This window comes from Mus caroli, chromosome 7 (genome assembly GCF_900094665.2).
Source record: "Mus caroli chromosome 7, CAROLI_EIJ_v1.1, whole genome shotgun sequence".
In the NCBI taxonomy this organism is placed as follows: domain Eukaryota; kingdom Metazoa; phylum Chordata; class Mammalia; order Rodentia; family Muridae; genus Mus; species Mus caroli.
In genome coordinates, this window is record NC_034576.1 from 142,528,171 (window position 1) to 142,546,534 (window position 18,364).

Here is an 18,364-nt window from a genome sequence, read left to right on the forward strand (position 1 = left end):
TGGCATCACTTCTCTACCTCTGCCTTCTGTACCACTCTAAGTTCAGTTTAATCCCCTCCAGTATAGCTGCTGCTCTTGGTGATCATCCCATGGTACTGACATCTCCAATACACTGGAGTGTTCCACTCCAAATAGGCTTCACCAATATCTTCCCATAGGCTCTCTTCATGGTGCCAAGCCTCAAATCCTTTGCATGAACCCTTCAGTCCTGGACCATCAACTACAACTGAGGCTGCATCTTAACCAATGGCCTTCACTGACCTTTCACAGTGCCAAGCTTCAGCTGCTCTTCATAAACCCCTCATGCCTTCAAAAACAGTACAACTTTGGTCACTCTTTCCCATTACCAAGTAGAGCTGCAGCTTGAGGTTCAACCTTGGCTATCTCTAGAACACAGCTTCCATGTGTTTGGGGTGTAATAGTAAGATCTCAATGTAATTGTAACCAAGCAAATGAAAGATCTAAATGACAAGAACTTCAAGTACCAGAAGAAAAAAATTGAAGCCGATATCAGAAGATGGAGAGGTAGGATTAACATAATAAAAATGGCCATCTTACCAAAAGCAACCTACAGATTCGATACAATCACCTCAAAATTCCAACATGATTCTTTATAGACCTCAAAAGAGCAATTCTCAACTTCATATGGAAAACAAAGAGCCCAGGATAGCCAAAACAATCTTAAACAATAAAACAACTTTGGGAGGAATAACCATTCCTGGCCTCAAACTGTACTATAGAGCCATAGTGATAAAAACTGCATGGTATTGGTAGAGAAACAAACACATTAACCAATGGAATCAAACAAAAAACTCAGAAATAAGCCCACAAATGTATAAAGACTTGATTTTTGATAAAGAAGACAAAACCACACAATAGAAAAACTAAAGCATCTTCAATAAGGGCTGGAGTATCTGGATGTCTACATGTAGAAAAATGCTAATAGATACATAGTTATAATCCTGCACAAAACTCAAAACCAAGTTGATCATCGACCTGAACATAAAACTGGATATACCAAATCTCACAGAATAGAAATTGGGAAATACCCTTAAATGTATTGTTAAAGGAGCAATTTCCTAAACAGAACACCAGTGACTCAGGATCTAAGATCAATAATTAGTAAATGGGACCTCATGAAACTGCAAAATTTCTGTAAGGGTAAGGGCACCAGCAATAGGACAAAACAGCAGCCTAAAGATTGGCAAATGATCTTTACCAACCCTACATCTGATAGAGGGCTCATATCCAAACAACTAGAAAGATGTTTACTGGACCTGCTAACAAAAGAATTGCTCAACTTATTCTAATTCCCTTACATCTACTACCTTCCATATTTGTTAAGAGTAAGAGAGGTCAAAGTGACTTTGATTCCTCTGATGTGTACTGGGTTCAGTCTATTACTAGTAAGAGATCTAACTTTAAATTACTAATTTAAGAACAAAGCTTTGAATGATTAATAAACACTAAGCAGATGTACTCACTCGCCTTCCAGGGATTGGTTATTCCAATGATCCAAAACAAAATTCAAAGTTAAGGTTTATGAAAGGTTAATGAAACAAGGGATTTAGAAAGGCCTTACAACCTGAATTACTTACTCCAGCTGCCATTCCAAAATATAGGTATAAAATTACTACAAATTCAAAAGATTGTTTTTATACTATTCCTTTGTGTCTTGATGGTTGTAATGGGTTTACATTTAGTGAGCTTGCTTGTTATTTTAAAGATCGCATGAAGCAATATCATTGGAAAGTTTTTGCCTCAAGGAAGGGCTAATAGCCTTACATTATATAAAATAAAATAAAATATAATAAAATATAATAAAATAAAATAAAATAAAATAAAATGTCTCTGCTTCAATACAAGAAGTTATGGCTTTGTATCTTTCAATGTATATTTTTCATTACATGGACATTTTATTAGTTGATCCCTCTGAAGGAGTTATACTACAAGCTTTTGCTCTTCTTATACAACAAGCTTTAAAATTTTGGAGTAGTTGTTGCTCCAGAAAAGATTCAAAAGCCATATCTTTTTCAGTATTTGAGGCCTCAGTTATATCTTAAACAGACTGTGGCACAGAAAATTCAATTAAGAAAAGATAATTTGATTTTAATGATTTTCAAAAGTTTCTAGGAGATGTTAATTGACTAAGACCTCACTATAAGCTCACCACAGGAGGACTAAGCCTCCTCTTAATAATCTCTAGGGATGCAAATTAACTGGTGAGGGACAAATAGCTTTGTAGAAAGTAGAGAAATCTATTAGCCAACAACAGATACATTATATAGACTAGGATCAATTGTTGGCTGTTTGTGTTACTGCTACTCATGTGCCCACAGCAGTTCTTTGGCAAAATGGACCATTAATATGGATTCATCTTTCTTCATCTCCAAGTAAAGTTTGAACACCATATTATGAAGCTGTTGCTGTGTTAATACATAATTGTGGAATAGGATCATGAAAGTATTTTAGAAAGAATGTCTTAGGAACCTGTTGAAACATTTATTCATTATTTCAAACAGCAATTAAATTGGTTCTTGCAGAATACTGATATTTGGCCTATTGCATGGCAAACACTTTAGGCAAAGTTGATTATCATTATCCAAAATACAAGTTGTTAGAATTTGCCTCAAACTTCTATATTTCCTGTAAATTTATGTGTGCAGGCAATGAATAATGCATTTACTGTATTTATAAACAGCTCACCGAATGGGAGAGAAACATATGGGATTGGATCACATCTTTATTCTCTTGAGCTTCTCCTCTGCTTCACAAATAATTGACTTATGTTCTATAGCCACTGTTTTTGAAATGTTGAAAACTCAAGTTTTTAATTTGTATATGGATGGCCAATGTATAGGTCATGGTTTTCACTTGCTTGAAATTATTCCTGTTTTTAGGTACTGCTAATTCTCAAATTTTACAGTTATTTATACAAATACAGCTTAATTTAGGAAACATGTACTATTCCTTAACTTTATAGGACATTTAAGAACTCATACTGGATTGCCTAGACAGACCCCTCATGGCAATGCCACAACAGATTTGTATACCAGGTAGATTATAGGACTTACACAGGAACAGTTGGCTATACAATTTCATTCTTTACATCATCAAACTAGTAATAATTTCATCTTGTATCCCGGGTCCCAAAGAGACCAGTCTGCACAAGAGTGCACGGGGACAGCAAAAGCTACATAGCTTCTGGGACAGGGTTCCTTTTGCACCTTCATCTACAGCAAGGAAGCATAGCTGAGCTCCAGAACTCTGCACACTTGCCTGCAGAAAGTACTCTGACACCTGGGCCTCAGGAGAGAGTTGGGTTCCAAGGAGTGCTAACAGAGGCTAACAGAATCACAGAAGGAGCAAGCTCCAGTCAGTGATAGCTATAACAACTAATGCCAGAGATTACAAGATGGCGAAAGGCAAACATAAGAATCTTACTAACAGAAAACAAGACCACTCAGCATCATCAGAACCCAGCACTCCCACCAAAGAGAGTCCTGAGTTCCCCAACACACCTGAAAAACAAGATTTGGATTTAAAATCATATCTCATGATGCTGGTAGAGGATTTTAAGAAGGATACTAATAACTCACTTAAAGAAATACAGGAGAACACAGCTAAACAGGTAGAAGTCCTTAAAGAAGAAATACAAAAAATCCCTTAAAGAATTACAGGAAAACTCAACCAAACAGGTGATGGAATTGAACAAAACAATCCAAGATATAAAAATGGAATTAGAAACAATAAAGAAAACCCAAAAGGAGACAACTCTGGAGATAGAAAACCTAGGAAAGAAATCAAGAACCATAGATGTGAGCATCNGNAACAGAATACAAGAGATGGAAGAGAGAATCTCAGNTGCAGAAGATTCCATAGAGAACATGGACACCACAACCAAAGAAAATGCAAAATGCAAAAAGATCCTAACTCAAAACATCCAGGAAATCCTGGACACAATGAGAAGACCAAACCTANGGATAATAAGAGTGGATGAGAATGAATATTTTAAACTTAATGGTCCAGTAAATATCCTCAACAAAAGTATAGAAGAAAACTTCCCTAACCTAAACTAAGAGATGCCCATGAACATACAAGAAGCCTACAGAACTCCAAATAGACTGGACTAGAAAAGAAATTCCTCCCGACACATAATAATCAAAACAACAAATGCACTAAGTAAAGGTAGAATATTAAAATAAGTAAGGGAGCCAGGCAGTGGTGGCACATGCCTTTAATTCCAGCACTTGGGAGGCAGAGGCAGGCAGATTTCTGAGTTTGAGGCCAGCTTGATCTACAGAGTGAGTTCCAAGACAGCCAGGACTGCACAGAGAAACCATGTCTTAAAAAACAAACAGACAAACAAACAAACAAACAAACAAAAAAACCCCCAAAACAAACAAACAAAAAGATCAGTAAAAGAAAAAGGTCAAGTAACATAAAGGCAGACCTATTCAAATTGCACCAGGCTTCTCACCAGAGAATATGAAAGTCAGAAGATCCTGGACAGATGTTATACAGACCCTAAGAGAACACAAATGCCAGCCCAGGCTACTGTACCCAGCAAAACTCTCAATTACCATAGATGGAGAAACCAAAGTATTCCATGACAAATCCAAATTCACACAGTATCTTTCCACGAATTCAGCCTTCAAAGATAATAAAAGGAAAACACCAACACAAAGAGGGAAATTATAACCTAGAAAAAGCATGAAAGTCATCCTTCAACAAACCTAAAAAAAGATAGCCACAAGAACAGAATCCCAACTCTAACAACAAAAATAACAGGAAGCAACAATTACTTTTCCTTAATATCTTTTAATATCAATGGAATCAATTCCCCAATAAAAAGACATAGACTAACAGATTGGCTACACAAACAGAACCCAACATTTTGCTGCTTACAGGAAACCCACATCTGGGAAAAAGACAAACACTACCTCAGAGTAAAAGGCTGGAAAACAATTTTCCAAGCAAATGGTCTGAAGAAACAAGCTGGAGTAATATCTAATATCGAATAAAATTGACTTCCAACACAAAGTTATCAAAAAAGACAAGGAGGGGCAGTTTATACTCATCAAAGTTAAAAAGACCAGCAGTCTCAACTAACCTGGACCCCTGAGTCACTGAACCACCAACCAGGCAGCATACACAAACTGGACCCCTGACACATATACAGCAGCGGACTGCCTAGTCTGCAATCAGTGAGAGAAGATGTCCTTGAGGGACTTGAGGCCCCAGGGAGAAGGGCGGCCTGGCAGGGTGGAGGTGTGGTGGGGATAGAGGGTGGGAGGGTGGGGACATCATTTTGGAGAGAGGGGGAGGAGGAATGAGATGAGGAACTATTGGAGGGTGAACCAAAAGGGGAATGAATGACTTGACAGTACCAAAAGATAAGTAATTATATTTAATAAATAAATAAATAAATAAATAAATAAAAACACAGTTATGAAGGTCTTGAAGGACATTGGTTCCAAGACCTAATAGGAACATTTAGAGATGAGCGAAGCAAGGATGAACAACGGACTCAGCTTACTAATTTGCTGAGAGCCCTGGGCTTTAAAAGAATTAGATCTCCTTATTAGGATATGGGAAGATGTTAGGTGCTGATAATTAAATTAGAATTTCCCAAGTATGCAATCTATCACCTCTCCAGAGTGAATACACAATTGCTACCAATCACAGTCACTCAGTTATGTAACAATGAGTTTATAGTGTTAGATATTTACCACTTAATAAAGCTATGTTTGCTCTTTCTTGATACAATACATGGGTTAGCAGAAAAAGGCAAAAATTGAGGGGGAGAAGAAGGGGAGAAAATACAGTATGAACATTATTGTTAAAAGTTAGTTCTTAAAAGAGACAGTATGTGAGAAAATGAGAAGATGAATATAAAACCTTTTTAGCTGTGGAAAAATAGGTGTATAAATAAAGGGGGCCTGGGTTGTCTCAGTGCCAGAATGTGTGAACTGAAAAACAAAAACAACAACAACAACAACAAAAAGTTTAGTCCTTAGTCATTAGCAAAATGCAAATCAAAACAACTCTGATATTCCACCTTACACTGGTCAGAATGGTTAAGTGTTGGGAGCCTCCTGGCTTGGAGCCAGTTGAAGGGGGACACAGAGTAGGACTCTAGTATGGTTTTAAAGACTGATGGTCTCTGGAATTGTTCTATGCTAATTCTGAGGATTAAAAGCCACTGGTTTAGGGGATTAACACCTGTAACCTAACTGAGGACATGGGGTGGATTAAGTCAGCAGGAACTGGGCAACTCTAACTTTTAGCCTGGTAGTCAAAGACACAGGAAGAAAATGGGACACTTTGAAAAGTGACTTTAGCTGGGCAGTGGTGGTGCTCTTAAAGCATAAGAGATTATCCTTAATAAGTGTTAGAATTGGTGTGCCAGGCAGTGGTGGCACACGCCTTTCATCCCAGCACTTGGGAGTCTGAGGCAGGCAGATTTCTGAGTTCAAGTCCAGCCTGGTCTACAGAGTGAGTTCCAGGTCAGCCAGGACTAGACAGAGAAACCCTATCTACAAAACAAAACAAAACAAAACAAAACAAAACAAAGTGACATTAGCATTTATTTGTAAGTTGTAAAAGTTGCCTATGAAATCTAAGAAAATGGGGGCAAGAGAATAAAAAGGGGGGATAAGGGAAGTTCTTTTCCCTTCTTTTTGTGTCCTCAGTACTAATCCATCTTTTTAGAATATATGTCACATGGTACAAAGTTCATCACAAGTTCACACATAAATTCAAGTCATCAATCCAATAAGAAGTTGACAACAGTGAATATCCATTAGGAGTATTTATCTGGCTAAACACTTATCACCTGTTACAGCTCAACAACAGGTTTATGGAGAGGTACAAAACATAGCTAAGTTATTAGTGAAGTTTTATATAAATAAATCAGTCAATATTATCTCTTCTATCCTAGAAACTACAATAAATCATGAGCTCCCTTTTTATGACCGTTGGTTAAAGGTTTTAGAACCTCTTGGAATTTGCTCTGAGTAGTAGAAAGTCTGGTGACTACCTGAAGCAATTAACTGATGACATATTGGAGAGTGGCAGAGTTCTCATTGAAGTTTTGACTATCAGAAGAGACCTAATAGAAGTCCCACTATAAAAGAGCTTAATAAATACTGATATAATTTTAGGAATTCTAATGGGATCATCATAAAGAATTGAGAAGTCATCTATTTGTCTATATAGCATCACTACAAGATAGTGCATCTTGGTAGATCTGGAGAGATCTCCTCAAAAGGGTGGGATGACACCTAGTGGCTGTCATATATGTTTAATAATAGCAGGAAAAGCACATTAATAGCAGTTATCGTTCCTAAAATGATTTTCTCTTGGGCCTTGTCTATTGGAATGAATCTGTTGTGGATTATTATAATTCAAGGCTGACCATCTCGGGAAGATACCTGTTAGTTATTAGCTTGTTGGTTCCTAACACTTAAGATAAAACCTCAAGTATTAGCACAAGCTAGCTAGGATGTGGAGCAAAGAGAACACTCCTCCATTGCTGGTATGTGATCGTTTGCATATGCTCAACCAAGGTTGTGACACTCTTAGGGCTGGCCCTGTTGGAGTAGGAGTGTCACTGTGGGTGTAGGCTATAAGTCTCTCATGCTAGCTGCCTGGAAGTCAGTATTCTGATAGCAGCATTCAGATGAAGATTTAGAACTCTCAGCTCCTCCTGTGTTGTAACCCCTGAATTTCTTACACTAGAGAGACTTAGGCATTATACAGACAGTTTGCCTCTGCTTTCCCTGCCAGAGGCTCCCATCCCCCCTCACCCCACCTCTCATGGCAAGCAAGATATGCAGACAGTTTCTGTGCTCCCCCTCCTCTAGCATTAGCATGGCACAGCCTCAGTGTCTTAAAAAACCAACACCCAACACTCCTCCTGATAACACTCCAGGTCATGTCCTTGAGACCTTACAGAAATAACAAGCTCAAGGGATCAAATAGTTTCTGGACTCAGTGTCACTTGCCAGCACAAACTGAAAGGCCCAAGAGAGGATGCTTAAAGCCCACTTAGAAGGGAGAACAAAACAATCATGGGAAGCTGAGGGACAGAAAGAAGGAAGGAGGGAGACAGGGAGGGAGGGAGGGAGGGAGGGGAGGGGAGGGGAGAGAGGGAAGGAAGGGCAGAAGCAGAATGGAAAAGGGGAGGGGGAAGAAAAGGGGGGCAGGGTCACATATGGGGCAAGATAGGAAAGGAGCCATGAGGGTCAGGAGAATAAAAGGACATATGCAGTTGTTGAGGGTGGTGTGCCCGGGAATCTGCAGAAAGTCCCAGAGACCTGGATGTGAGAAGTACCCAGAACTCAATGTGGTGACCTTTTCTTAAATGCCCAACACTGGGGAGATGAGGCCTGCAGAGTCCACTCCAGCAGTTAGAAAAGCCCCCAGTACAGGAAAAGAATCACCAACTCACCGTCAAAATTTGTTATTCAAATTGTTCCTCTCTAAAAGAAAAGCTGGGACAAAAATAGAGCAGAGACTGAAAGAATGGCTGACCAGTGACCTGCCCAACTTGGCATTTATCCCATGGGTTGGGACCAAACCCTGGCATTATTACTGATGATAGTAGGTTGTGTGTGCAGCCTAGCATAGCTGTCCTCTGAGAGGCTCTACCAGCAGCAGACTGAGACAGATGCACAGCCAAGCATTGAACTGAGGTTGAGGACCCCTGTGGAAGACTTGGGGGGAAGGATTAAAAGAACTGAAGGGGATGGCAATGCCATAGGAAGACCAAAGGTGTCAACTAGGAGCTTCCAGAGACTAAGATGCCTAACAAAGACTATACATGGGCTGATCCAAGGCCCCTGACATATATGTAGCAGAGAAGTCAATGCCCTGTTGTGCCCCAGTGAAAGACTACTTGCCTAAACCTGTAGTGACTTGATGCCCTATAGAAGATGGATGCCCAGGAGGGGCATCCTCTCAGAGGGGAAGAAGAGGAGAGATAAGGTGAAAGATTTTGGAGCAGGGGACTTGAGGGGCAATATTTTTCATGTAAATAAATTTAAAAATTAATTAGACAGAAAATAAAATAATGAAAAAATACATCATACCAACCGTTGAATGACAGCTGCACCAGCTAAGCCTTTTAATATCAGATAGTCTTAATCTCAGAGCAGAAGTTAATAGCATGAATAAAGGAAATTACTTATTGACAAAGGGTTAACATGGAGTTAGAAACAGTCAGTGTGACAGAAGAACTCCAAAACACTTCTACCCCTAGAAACAGAACTATTAGGCACAGGAAAAGAAACTGATATAAGTACAAGGCAAAGTGAAGTGGTTTATTACAGTGGAGTATCTCAGTCCTTTCAGTAATGAACAGAACAAGAAGGACATCAGCACGAACTAACTGCCTCCAGAAACTGCGACTTCCATTCTTCATGAGCACCAACACAATGATGACAGGATACAGGGTCTTTTGAGGACCCTCGGAACATGTGTGTGTGTGTGTGTGTGTGTGTGTGTGTGTGTGTGTGTGTGTGTGTGTGTGTGTAGTAAGTGAGAAATGAAAACCAGACCAGGATGGAGGGATGGAGGGGTCTGAGCAAGACTGAGGATGAGACAAGTTCACTACAAACAATCAGACTTTGGATACCCCTAATCAGAAAGAGAGTATAATGGCAGTTGCCCAGGAAGAATACAACTGTAGTTGCCAGGATACAGTGTTTGCAAGCTATATAGAGTGTACAATATTAATGTCTCAGAATAATTACCCTGTAGGCCCTTTATATGCATTGCTGACTTCTAGGAAACACAACCTGAATGCTTTTCTTCCTTGAGGAGCGCCTCAGTTTCTCAAGAACTGAAAGGCACACGGTTCTCCAGCAGCAACTGACTCTAAGGAAGCTAGATGAAAAGTGCCAATTGGGAAATGCCTAAATATTTAGAATTTAAGTAATACCTTCCTAAGTAACACATTAAAAAATGTAAATCACCAGGGGTGTTAAGGACCACAGGGGCAGAACAATGTGTGAAGCAGTAGTTGATGTACTTCGTAGGGCTACACCTCTGCACTAAATAACAACAGTGCAGCCCTACAAACTACATCAACTACTGCTTACAACCTGTCTTATTCAGGGTTTCTATTCCTGCACAAACATCATGACCAAGAAGCAAGTTGAGGAGAAAAGGGTTTATTTGGCTTACACTTCCATACTGCTGTTCATCACCAAGGAAGTCAGGACTGGAACTCAAGCAGGTCAGAAAGCAGGAGCTGATGCAGAAGCCATGGAGGGATGTTCTTTACTGGCTTGCTTCCCCTGGCTTGCTCAGCCTGCTCTCTCATAGAACCAAGACTACCAGCCCAGAGATGGTCCAACCCACAAGGGGCCTTTCTGGCTTGATCACTAATTGAGAAAATGCCTTACAATTGGATCTCATGGAGGTATTTCCTCAACTGAAGCTCTCTGTGATAACTCCAGCTGTGTCAAGTTGACACAAAACTAGTCAGTACACAACCCCAATGTCAGTGTCACTCCTAGAGCAGGAGGGAACCTCTCAGGAGCTGAGTAGGAGTTAGGGATGATTAGGCTTCAATCCTGAGTCCTTTTCTATCATCGAATGTAGGTGAGAGTAAAAGCCAGTAGAAATCCCATTCACTGTTGCTGAGAGTATGAAGGGTAAAACCCCAGTGAAAACTTTGATACAAAACTCAGCCTCCACTCACCCTGAGTCCCTGAGAGGCCATTCACAGTCACTTACTGTAGAGAAAGAAAGGAATGGAAGAGGATTTATTTGATTTTATTTTGATTGTTTACGGGAGTTGAGTAACAAAGTGTGTTATAGCCTTAGATCGTAGTACTCATCAAAATGGAAAAGAACATAGCATTGGTTACATAAAAGAACAGGAGTCCATTTTAAATATTGTTGTATGGCTGGAAAGATGGCTCATCATTTAAGAATACTTACTGCTCTGCAGATGACCTGGGCTCTATTTGCCCATCCACATGGTGACATACAGCCATCTGTCACTTTATTCCAGGGAATATAACACCCTCTTCTGACCTCCAAGATCATTAGGCATGCTTGTAATATATATACAAACATCCAGTAAAAACCTTCATACATATAAATAATATTAAAAAATAAAAAAACCAATGTGCTATGAAAGAGCACACATGTCAGAATGTGTGTTGCTTGATGTCATGTGTACAAAGTTCTATAACACACAAAACTGACCTGCAGCTGAAATGTCAGGACAGCAATGACTACCAGAAAGGGCACTGATGACCTCAGGCCCAACATGTAGAACAGCCCTGGGTAAAACATCCTACATTAAAGGCTACCATCTCCGCTCTCCTAGGAGAGTTGTATTAAATAGCTGTGTGTATTTGCCAAAACTCAGTAAATAATACCCTGACTCACCCATTCCACTGTCTGAAATTTTTTCCTTTAGAGCTTCAGGTCAGAAAAACCTACAAACAAATTATTGTCTCTAATATGCATATGAAACTATTTAAGGAAGAGTGAATTAATAATTGTAGCTTGTTTTGAAATGAGTAAAATAGAAGGGCACACAAATAAATAATTTAGAAAATGGATATAAAACATGAACTCAACAGCAGAGGAGTAGAGACAAAAATCACAGCTGTCCGGCTAAATCCTGACCCATTCACTATGCTTGAACTCTTTCAGTAAAGCACAGTGGACATTAAAACCCTGGATACAGTGTAGAAAACACATTTTAAGATCAAAATGTATGACCAACACCATGGTTCAGCACTTGCTGCCAAGCCTGATAGCCTTTGTTGACTTATAAGAGACTTCTTGAAAGAAAAATAACAGCTGGATCCTGTAGCCTGATCTATATAATAAACATGAGCACAAACACATTGACAAGTTTGGTTGTGTCTGTGTGTGCTTGTATACTGAGAAGAGGATTTTGAGCCATTCAAGGAGACTTCCCAGGATCAGAGTATGCCCTTGAGAGAAAATAACCATGCCATGGCAGAGGTGATCAAACCTATATAGACCCTAAAAAGTGTTTGGAACAAGTGATTAGCAAATATATAAATGTCTTCAAAAGGAAACTACACCAATAGATTCAAAGGTGAAGAATCACAGAGGCAGTTGTGCCTTTGGAGGTTGCTAACAACAGCATTAAACAAAACAGTGTTTATTATAGCATAGAGGAAACTGTTTGGGGGGAGGGGTAAGAGTCTAGGAGGATGCAGTGGACAACAGCATTCAGAGGACAGAGGGATATTAATCTCTTACTCAGTCTGCAGAAGCTACTGTCCAAATCATGAAAAGTCTGGCATCCTTTACTAAGATGGCAAAGCAACCCGGATCAAGAGGAACAGACAAGTCAAACCACACCTTCCTGGGCATTACCTGTATGAGAAGTATATTGCTTGTTCTTTCTCCTCTCAGAGGTGTAAGGACCATGGTGCAACCAGACACAGTTCTCAAGTCCAAACTAAGAGGACTTAGTCCAATGTCGAGGTCTGGGTGATTTTCTCCAATGCATGATACCAAAAAGCTCTACATAAGAGATAGCTACCCAGGATATAAACACACCTACCCCAAACCTGGATGTCCACATTTCCAAAAGAAAATGGCCAGTGGCTCCTCCAAGGAGAGCACAGAAGATGTACATCTACCATATAAATTACCTATCTGTTCTCTGACAGGACATCAGATTCTCAGTTACACATCCCAAATAGTTCATCAACAGCTTGATCAAGTCACATTTGGTGACTTCTGCCTCCTCAATGGAAACAGGCAAATAACTTTTTGAGGGCTACCTTGACATCTTTGTTCCTCAGAGAATAAATGATGGGGTTCAGGGTAGGGCTGACTACTGTGTACAATAAGGTAACAACCTTGCCATTCTCCGAGGAGGATCCAGAGCCAGGCTGGAAATAGGTGTAGATGGAAGTGGAGTAGTACAGGGTGACCACCACCAGGTGGGCAGAGCAGGTAGAGAAGGCACGCTTCTTGCCCTCAGCTGAGCGGATGCGCAGAATGCTGGAAATGATGAAGCTGTAGGATATCATAGTCAACAGAAAGTTGATCACACCAAAATAAGCGTCTGCGACAGCAATCATGATGTTGTTGAGGGTGGTTGGGCTGCAAGACAGAAGCAGCAGTGTTGGGATTTCACATATGAAGTGACGAATTTGGTTGGGGCCACAGAAATTGAGTCGGATCATCAGGCCAGTTTGCACAAATGCGTTGGCTATGCCAATCACCCACACACTGCCTGCAAGCAGGACACAGATGGGCCAGCTCATCAGCGTGTTGTAGTGCAGTGGGCGGCAGATGGCCACATAGCGGTCATAGGCCATGGAAGTGAGCAGCAGCAGTTCAATCCCTAGAACACCGATGAGGAAGAAGATTTGGGTCATGCATCCCTTGTAAGAAATGTGGCTGCTCTTACCCACCAAACTCTCCAGCAGTTTGGGAACAACAGTGGATGTGCAGATGATGTCCAACAGGGCCAGGTTTGTAAGTAAGAAGTACATGGGGGTGTGAAGGGTTCGGTTGAGGCTAAAGGCTATGATGATGAGGGTGTTTCCTGCAAGAGCCATGATGTAAAGAAGCAAGAAAAAGGCCAAGAAGAGAGCCTGGAGCCCAGGGTCCTCAGAGAGTCCCTGCAGGAGAAACTCCACCACTGTTGTGTAATTGTATATTTCCATTTGAGAGTAAGTCCTGGGAGTTACTGTGACACAGCTGGGGATGGTCAAGGAGACACAGGGTGTGGGACAGCCATCATTTCACACTGGGTTCAGTCAGCCATGAGTAAGAGTGCTTCTCATTGCTCTGTTTCTGTAGAAATGATAACATCATCTCTCAACACAGTGTGACAGGGGGAGCATGAACTCTCCACTCTGTACACAGTAGACCCAGAACAGAAGGAACCCCTGCCTAAAATGGTCAATATCCTTCTACAGCCTCTGTTTCATTCAACATAGATCATGTCCTATGATACCCTGAGAACTGGAGCTCCTCTTAGCATGTATGCCAGGCAGCTAATGTATACCAAGGGGAAATCTGTTCCATAGCATAGACTTATTGGATCTAGAAAGGACCAGACTTATCAAGGGGTGGGCTGCCTTCTCAGAGGCAGGCAGAAAAACAGTTTGGGAGAGAGCATGATTGGGATCTGGAGTGGTTTAGAACATGGAGCAGTTATAGCATAGCACCTCTTTTCTGTACACCACACTTTCTATTTCTCCATTGCCAACCTAAGTCACTCCCCTGTGAATGATAAACTCAGTGAGGACAACAGCTCCCTTGCACTGGTGGAGGCTTGTGCCTGCCAGCGAAGGTGTCTGACCATGCTATGGCATAGATTCAGCTTCAATACAGCCAAATTTCTAGGTTATCACTCTGCCAGCTTCACGTCTGTCTTCCCTTCACCTCATACACATATATCTGTAATCATCCAGGACTCCCCATGTGTATAGGTCTCTCAGGTAGAGACGGATGTGGACTGATCAGCACGCAGAGAAAGAGCTCTGCCCCTTTCTACTGTCTGTTGGGAATGAGCAGGCCCACACCCATCCTGGAGACTCCATGAGTGGGATGTTGGCTGCATGAAAAAAAAGAAGTCACAAAGGGTATGTGCTGAACAAGGAAGACACTCTTCCACTGTGTATGCACCAATCAAGGCCTTTCTCCTACAGGGTGAACTTGAGAGCATTTTGAGCTTTTTATAAGTCCATCCCCTCCCACTGAAAAGCTAAGCTACCCATAGAACCCTCAAGACACATACTTATCTCCGCAAAGCCAAGGGTGATCTCTCAGTATTTTCTATAGATACCCAAGTTATCATATGGACATAGGGCTTCTCAAGTGAACTCCCAAATTCCCTCTGATTATGTCTCAGCCTAGTACCTGTCTGCCTGTAACTCCTCAAGCCACAGGAGTTTCTGAGCGCTGAACTCTGTACCAAACTCACAGAAAACCATCAGGCTTCTCTAGAGATCTAGCTCTGCCTCAGAGCCAAGCCACAGGGCAAGATTTCTGTTCACAATGATCAACTGGTCAGATAGGTCACAGAGCAGACCTATAGAGCCATGCATTTAAGGTTTCCAGATGAAATTTTGAAGCAAGGTGACTCTGATAACAGTTGTTTATATATATATATATATATATATATATATATATACACTAAAATAGATTAGAGCAAAACCAAATCTCTTTTGATTGTCATCCCATCCTCAGAGAAGACAAAAAGAAGGGAAGGAAGGGAGGAAGGAAGAAAGGAAGGAAGGAAGAAAGAAGTAGAGACAGCATGTGTGTGTGTGTGTGTGTGTGAAGATGGGTGCCCAAAAGGAAGAAGTGAATAGAGGAAACAACAACTCACATGGTATAAGAAGCTGTTCTTGGCTGCCCATTTAAATCCAAGATGTCTATATGTCAGGAATAATTCATACATTGTATCCACAAAGAGCCCTGTGTCTCATTTGTTTGCTTTTGACCTTAATGTGGGTACTAACCCCTGGGATGGACTTTGAGATTGCTTGGAGGTGGCCCTCAGAGGGCAATTACCAACAACGAGGTAAACATGAGTCTCTCTGGGCCACAGTTGCCAAGCCATAAGGCATGGAGAAAGCAGATGCCTGATGTCATGTGCACAACTCTAGAACACTGACCCCTTGGTGATTTCTACCCCAGGGATGCCCTCAAAACATCTTGCCTGAGCATCATGTACCCTTGATCACTGTAGCAAGATGTATTTCTTATTAACAAACTGTCCCTCATCATACTCTATTGGTTTCACTCATTTGATTTTATCATTGCATCATTACATCATCTTAGTGTGACATAATCTTATCAATAAAACCAGCACTGACAGATGAGTTCATCACTATGTGGGGACAGAAAGAGTGGGCCACTCTCATGCATTACCTCGGAAATGCAGTCATTGTGGTAGATCACACTTGAGGTTGACCCTGAATGGAAGCAACTTTTAACTGAGGTTTTCAAATCTTCTAATGGGAATAGATTGTGTGAAGGCTGTGGAGGTGAGGTTCAGCATGAATGTACAGGACTTTAGCTCCACCATGTTCTATGGCATGAGCCCTTAGCAGCAGATTGGCTTCCCGACATAGCCAGAAGATGAACACATAGTGAACCATCTCTTGCAGTCACAGAACAGAGCAGAAAGTAACCCATTCAGAATCAGTAATTGCAAAAACTAAAGGAGCTAAAATAATCCAAACTTCACAAACCAAATGACTACTGACCACTTTAAGTTCCAGATCCTCCAAAGTCCTTGAACTTTGACAAAATACACATTTTCAATCTCTCCTAAAATGTCACCCACTAACAGAACAACAAACGCAACACTTATAGCAAAACTCAAGATTTGAACAATTTGTAGAGCAAATTAAGAAGAGATAAGAGCCTCAATTAAATTTGACCTTTCTAGTCAATCTGCCATAAAGAGACTAATCTGAGTTATAAAACTAATAAGTAATTTAACTCAGCCCTTCCGGTCCATGCCAGTACCAGGATACCTTGGGCACAGAGTCTGTGGAAAACCGCAAGGTCCCCAAAGAACCCTCCACAGGATCTTTTTTTTTTTTTTTAAACATCAAAGGTAATGACCAATACCTTCTCAAAACTCTTAGGTGTGTGTAGCCGCATAATTCTTCCTGTAATATTTTATTTTATTTATTTATTTTTTTAAATTTTTAATATTTATTGGTTACATATTTTCCTCAATTACATTTCCAGTGCTATCCCAAAAGTCCCTCATACCCTCCCCCTACTTCCCTACCCACCCATTACCATTTTTTTGGCCCTGGCGTTCCCCTGTACTGGGGCATATAAAGTTTGTGTGTCCAATGGACCTCTCTTTCCAGTGATGGCCGACTAGGCCATCTTTTGATACATATGCAGCTAGAGACAAGAGATCCGGGGTACTGGCTAGTTCATAATGATGTTCCACCTATAGGGTTGCAGATCCCTTTAGCTCCTTGGGTACTTTCTTTAGCTCCTCCACTGGGAGCCCTGTGATCCATCCATTAACTGACTGTGAGCATCCACTTCTGTGTTTGCTAGGCCCAGGCATAGTCTCACAAGAGACAGCTATGTCTGGGTCCTTTCAGCAAAATCTTGCCAGTGTATGCAATAGTGTCAGGGCTTGAAAGCCTCCACAGGATCTTAAGACCTCTGGTGAGTGGAACACAGCTTCTGCTCAAATTCAATCGCGCAGAACCTGAGACTGCATTAATTAGGGAAGCAGAAAACCAGGCCTGATCAGGGTCACAAGTCCCTTCTGGTCTAAGCCAGCACCGGGGTTCCTTGGGCACAGAGTCATCAGACACCACCAAGGTCTCCAAAGGAACCTCCACGGGATCTTAAGACTTCTTGTGACTGAAACACAACTTCTGCGAGGAGGCAGGTTCGAACACCAGATATCTGAGCACCTTCCCTGCAAGAGGTGAGCTTGCCTGCAGAGAGTACTCTAAACACTGAAACTCAGGAGAGAGCTAGTCTCCCTGGTCTGCTGATAGAGGCTAACATAATCACCTGAAGAACAAGCTCTAACCAGAGACAACTATAACAACTAAATCCAGAGAGTACCAGATGGCAAAAGGCAAATGTAAGAATCTTACTAACACAAACCATGACCACTCACCATCATCAGAACGCAGCACTCCCACCCCACCCAGGTCTGGGCGCTATAACACACACGAAAAGATAGTCCTGGATTTAAAAGCATAACAGATGATGATGGTGGAGGACATCAAGAAGGACTTTAATAACTCACTTAAAGAAATACAGGAGAACACTACTAAACAGGTAGAAGACCTTAAAGAGGAAGCAAGAAAATTCCTTAAAGATTTGCAGGAAAACATGACCAAACAGGTGATGGAATTGAATAAAATCATTCAAGAATTAAAAGGGAAGCAGACACAATTAAAAAAAAAAACCCAAAGTGAGGCAACGCTGGAGATAGAAACCCTAGGAAAGAAATCTGGAACCATAGACGCGAGTATCAGCAACAGAATACAAGAGATGGAAGAGAGAATCTCAGGTGCAGAAGATTCCATAGAGAACATTGGCACAACAATCAAAGAAAATACAAAATGCAAAAAGATCCTAACTCAAAACATCCAGGAAATCCAGAACACAATGAGAAGACCAAATCTACAGATAATAGGAGTAGATGCAAATGAAGATTTTCTACTTAAAGGGCCATCAAATATCTTCAACAAAATTATAGAAGAAAACTTCCCAAACCTAAAGAAAGAGATGCCCATGAACATACAAGAAGCCTACAGAACTCAGAATAGACTGGACCAGGAATAAATTCCTCCCGACACATAATAATCAGAACAACAGATGCACTAAATAAAGA

General features: G+C 41.0%; 1 protein-coding gene across 1 annotated transcript; it reads right to left on the reverse strand.

The window, feature by feature from the left end:
- Window positions 1–12,755: 12,755 nt before the first annotated feature.
- LOC110298645 (olfactory receptor 13A1-like) lies at window positions 12,756–13,685 on the reverse strand. The gene has a single exon (XM_021168004.1). It carries the CDS (start codon window positions 13,683–13,685, stop codon window positions 12,756–12,758), a length of 930 nt encoding a protein of 309 aa, XP_021023663.1.
- Between the last annotated feature and the right edge of the window lie 4,679 nt (window positions 13,686–18,364).

Bases quoted from the DNA above. Each gene is read 5' to 3' on its own strand.
- LOC110298645 (XM_021168004.1), bottom strand. From the start codon at position 13,685: ATGGAAATATACAATTACACAACAGTGGTGGAGTTTCTCCTGCAGGGA.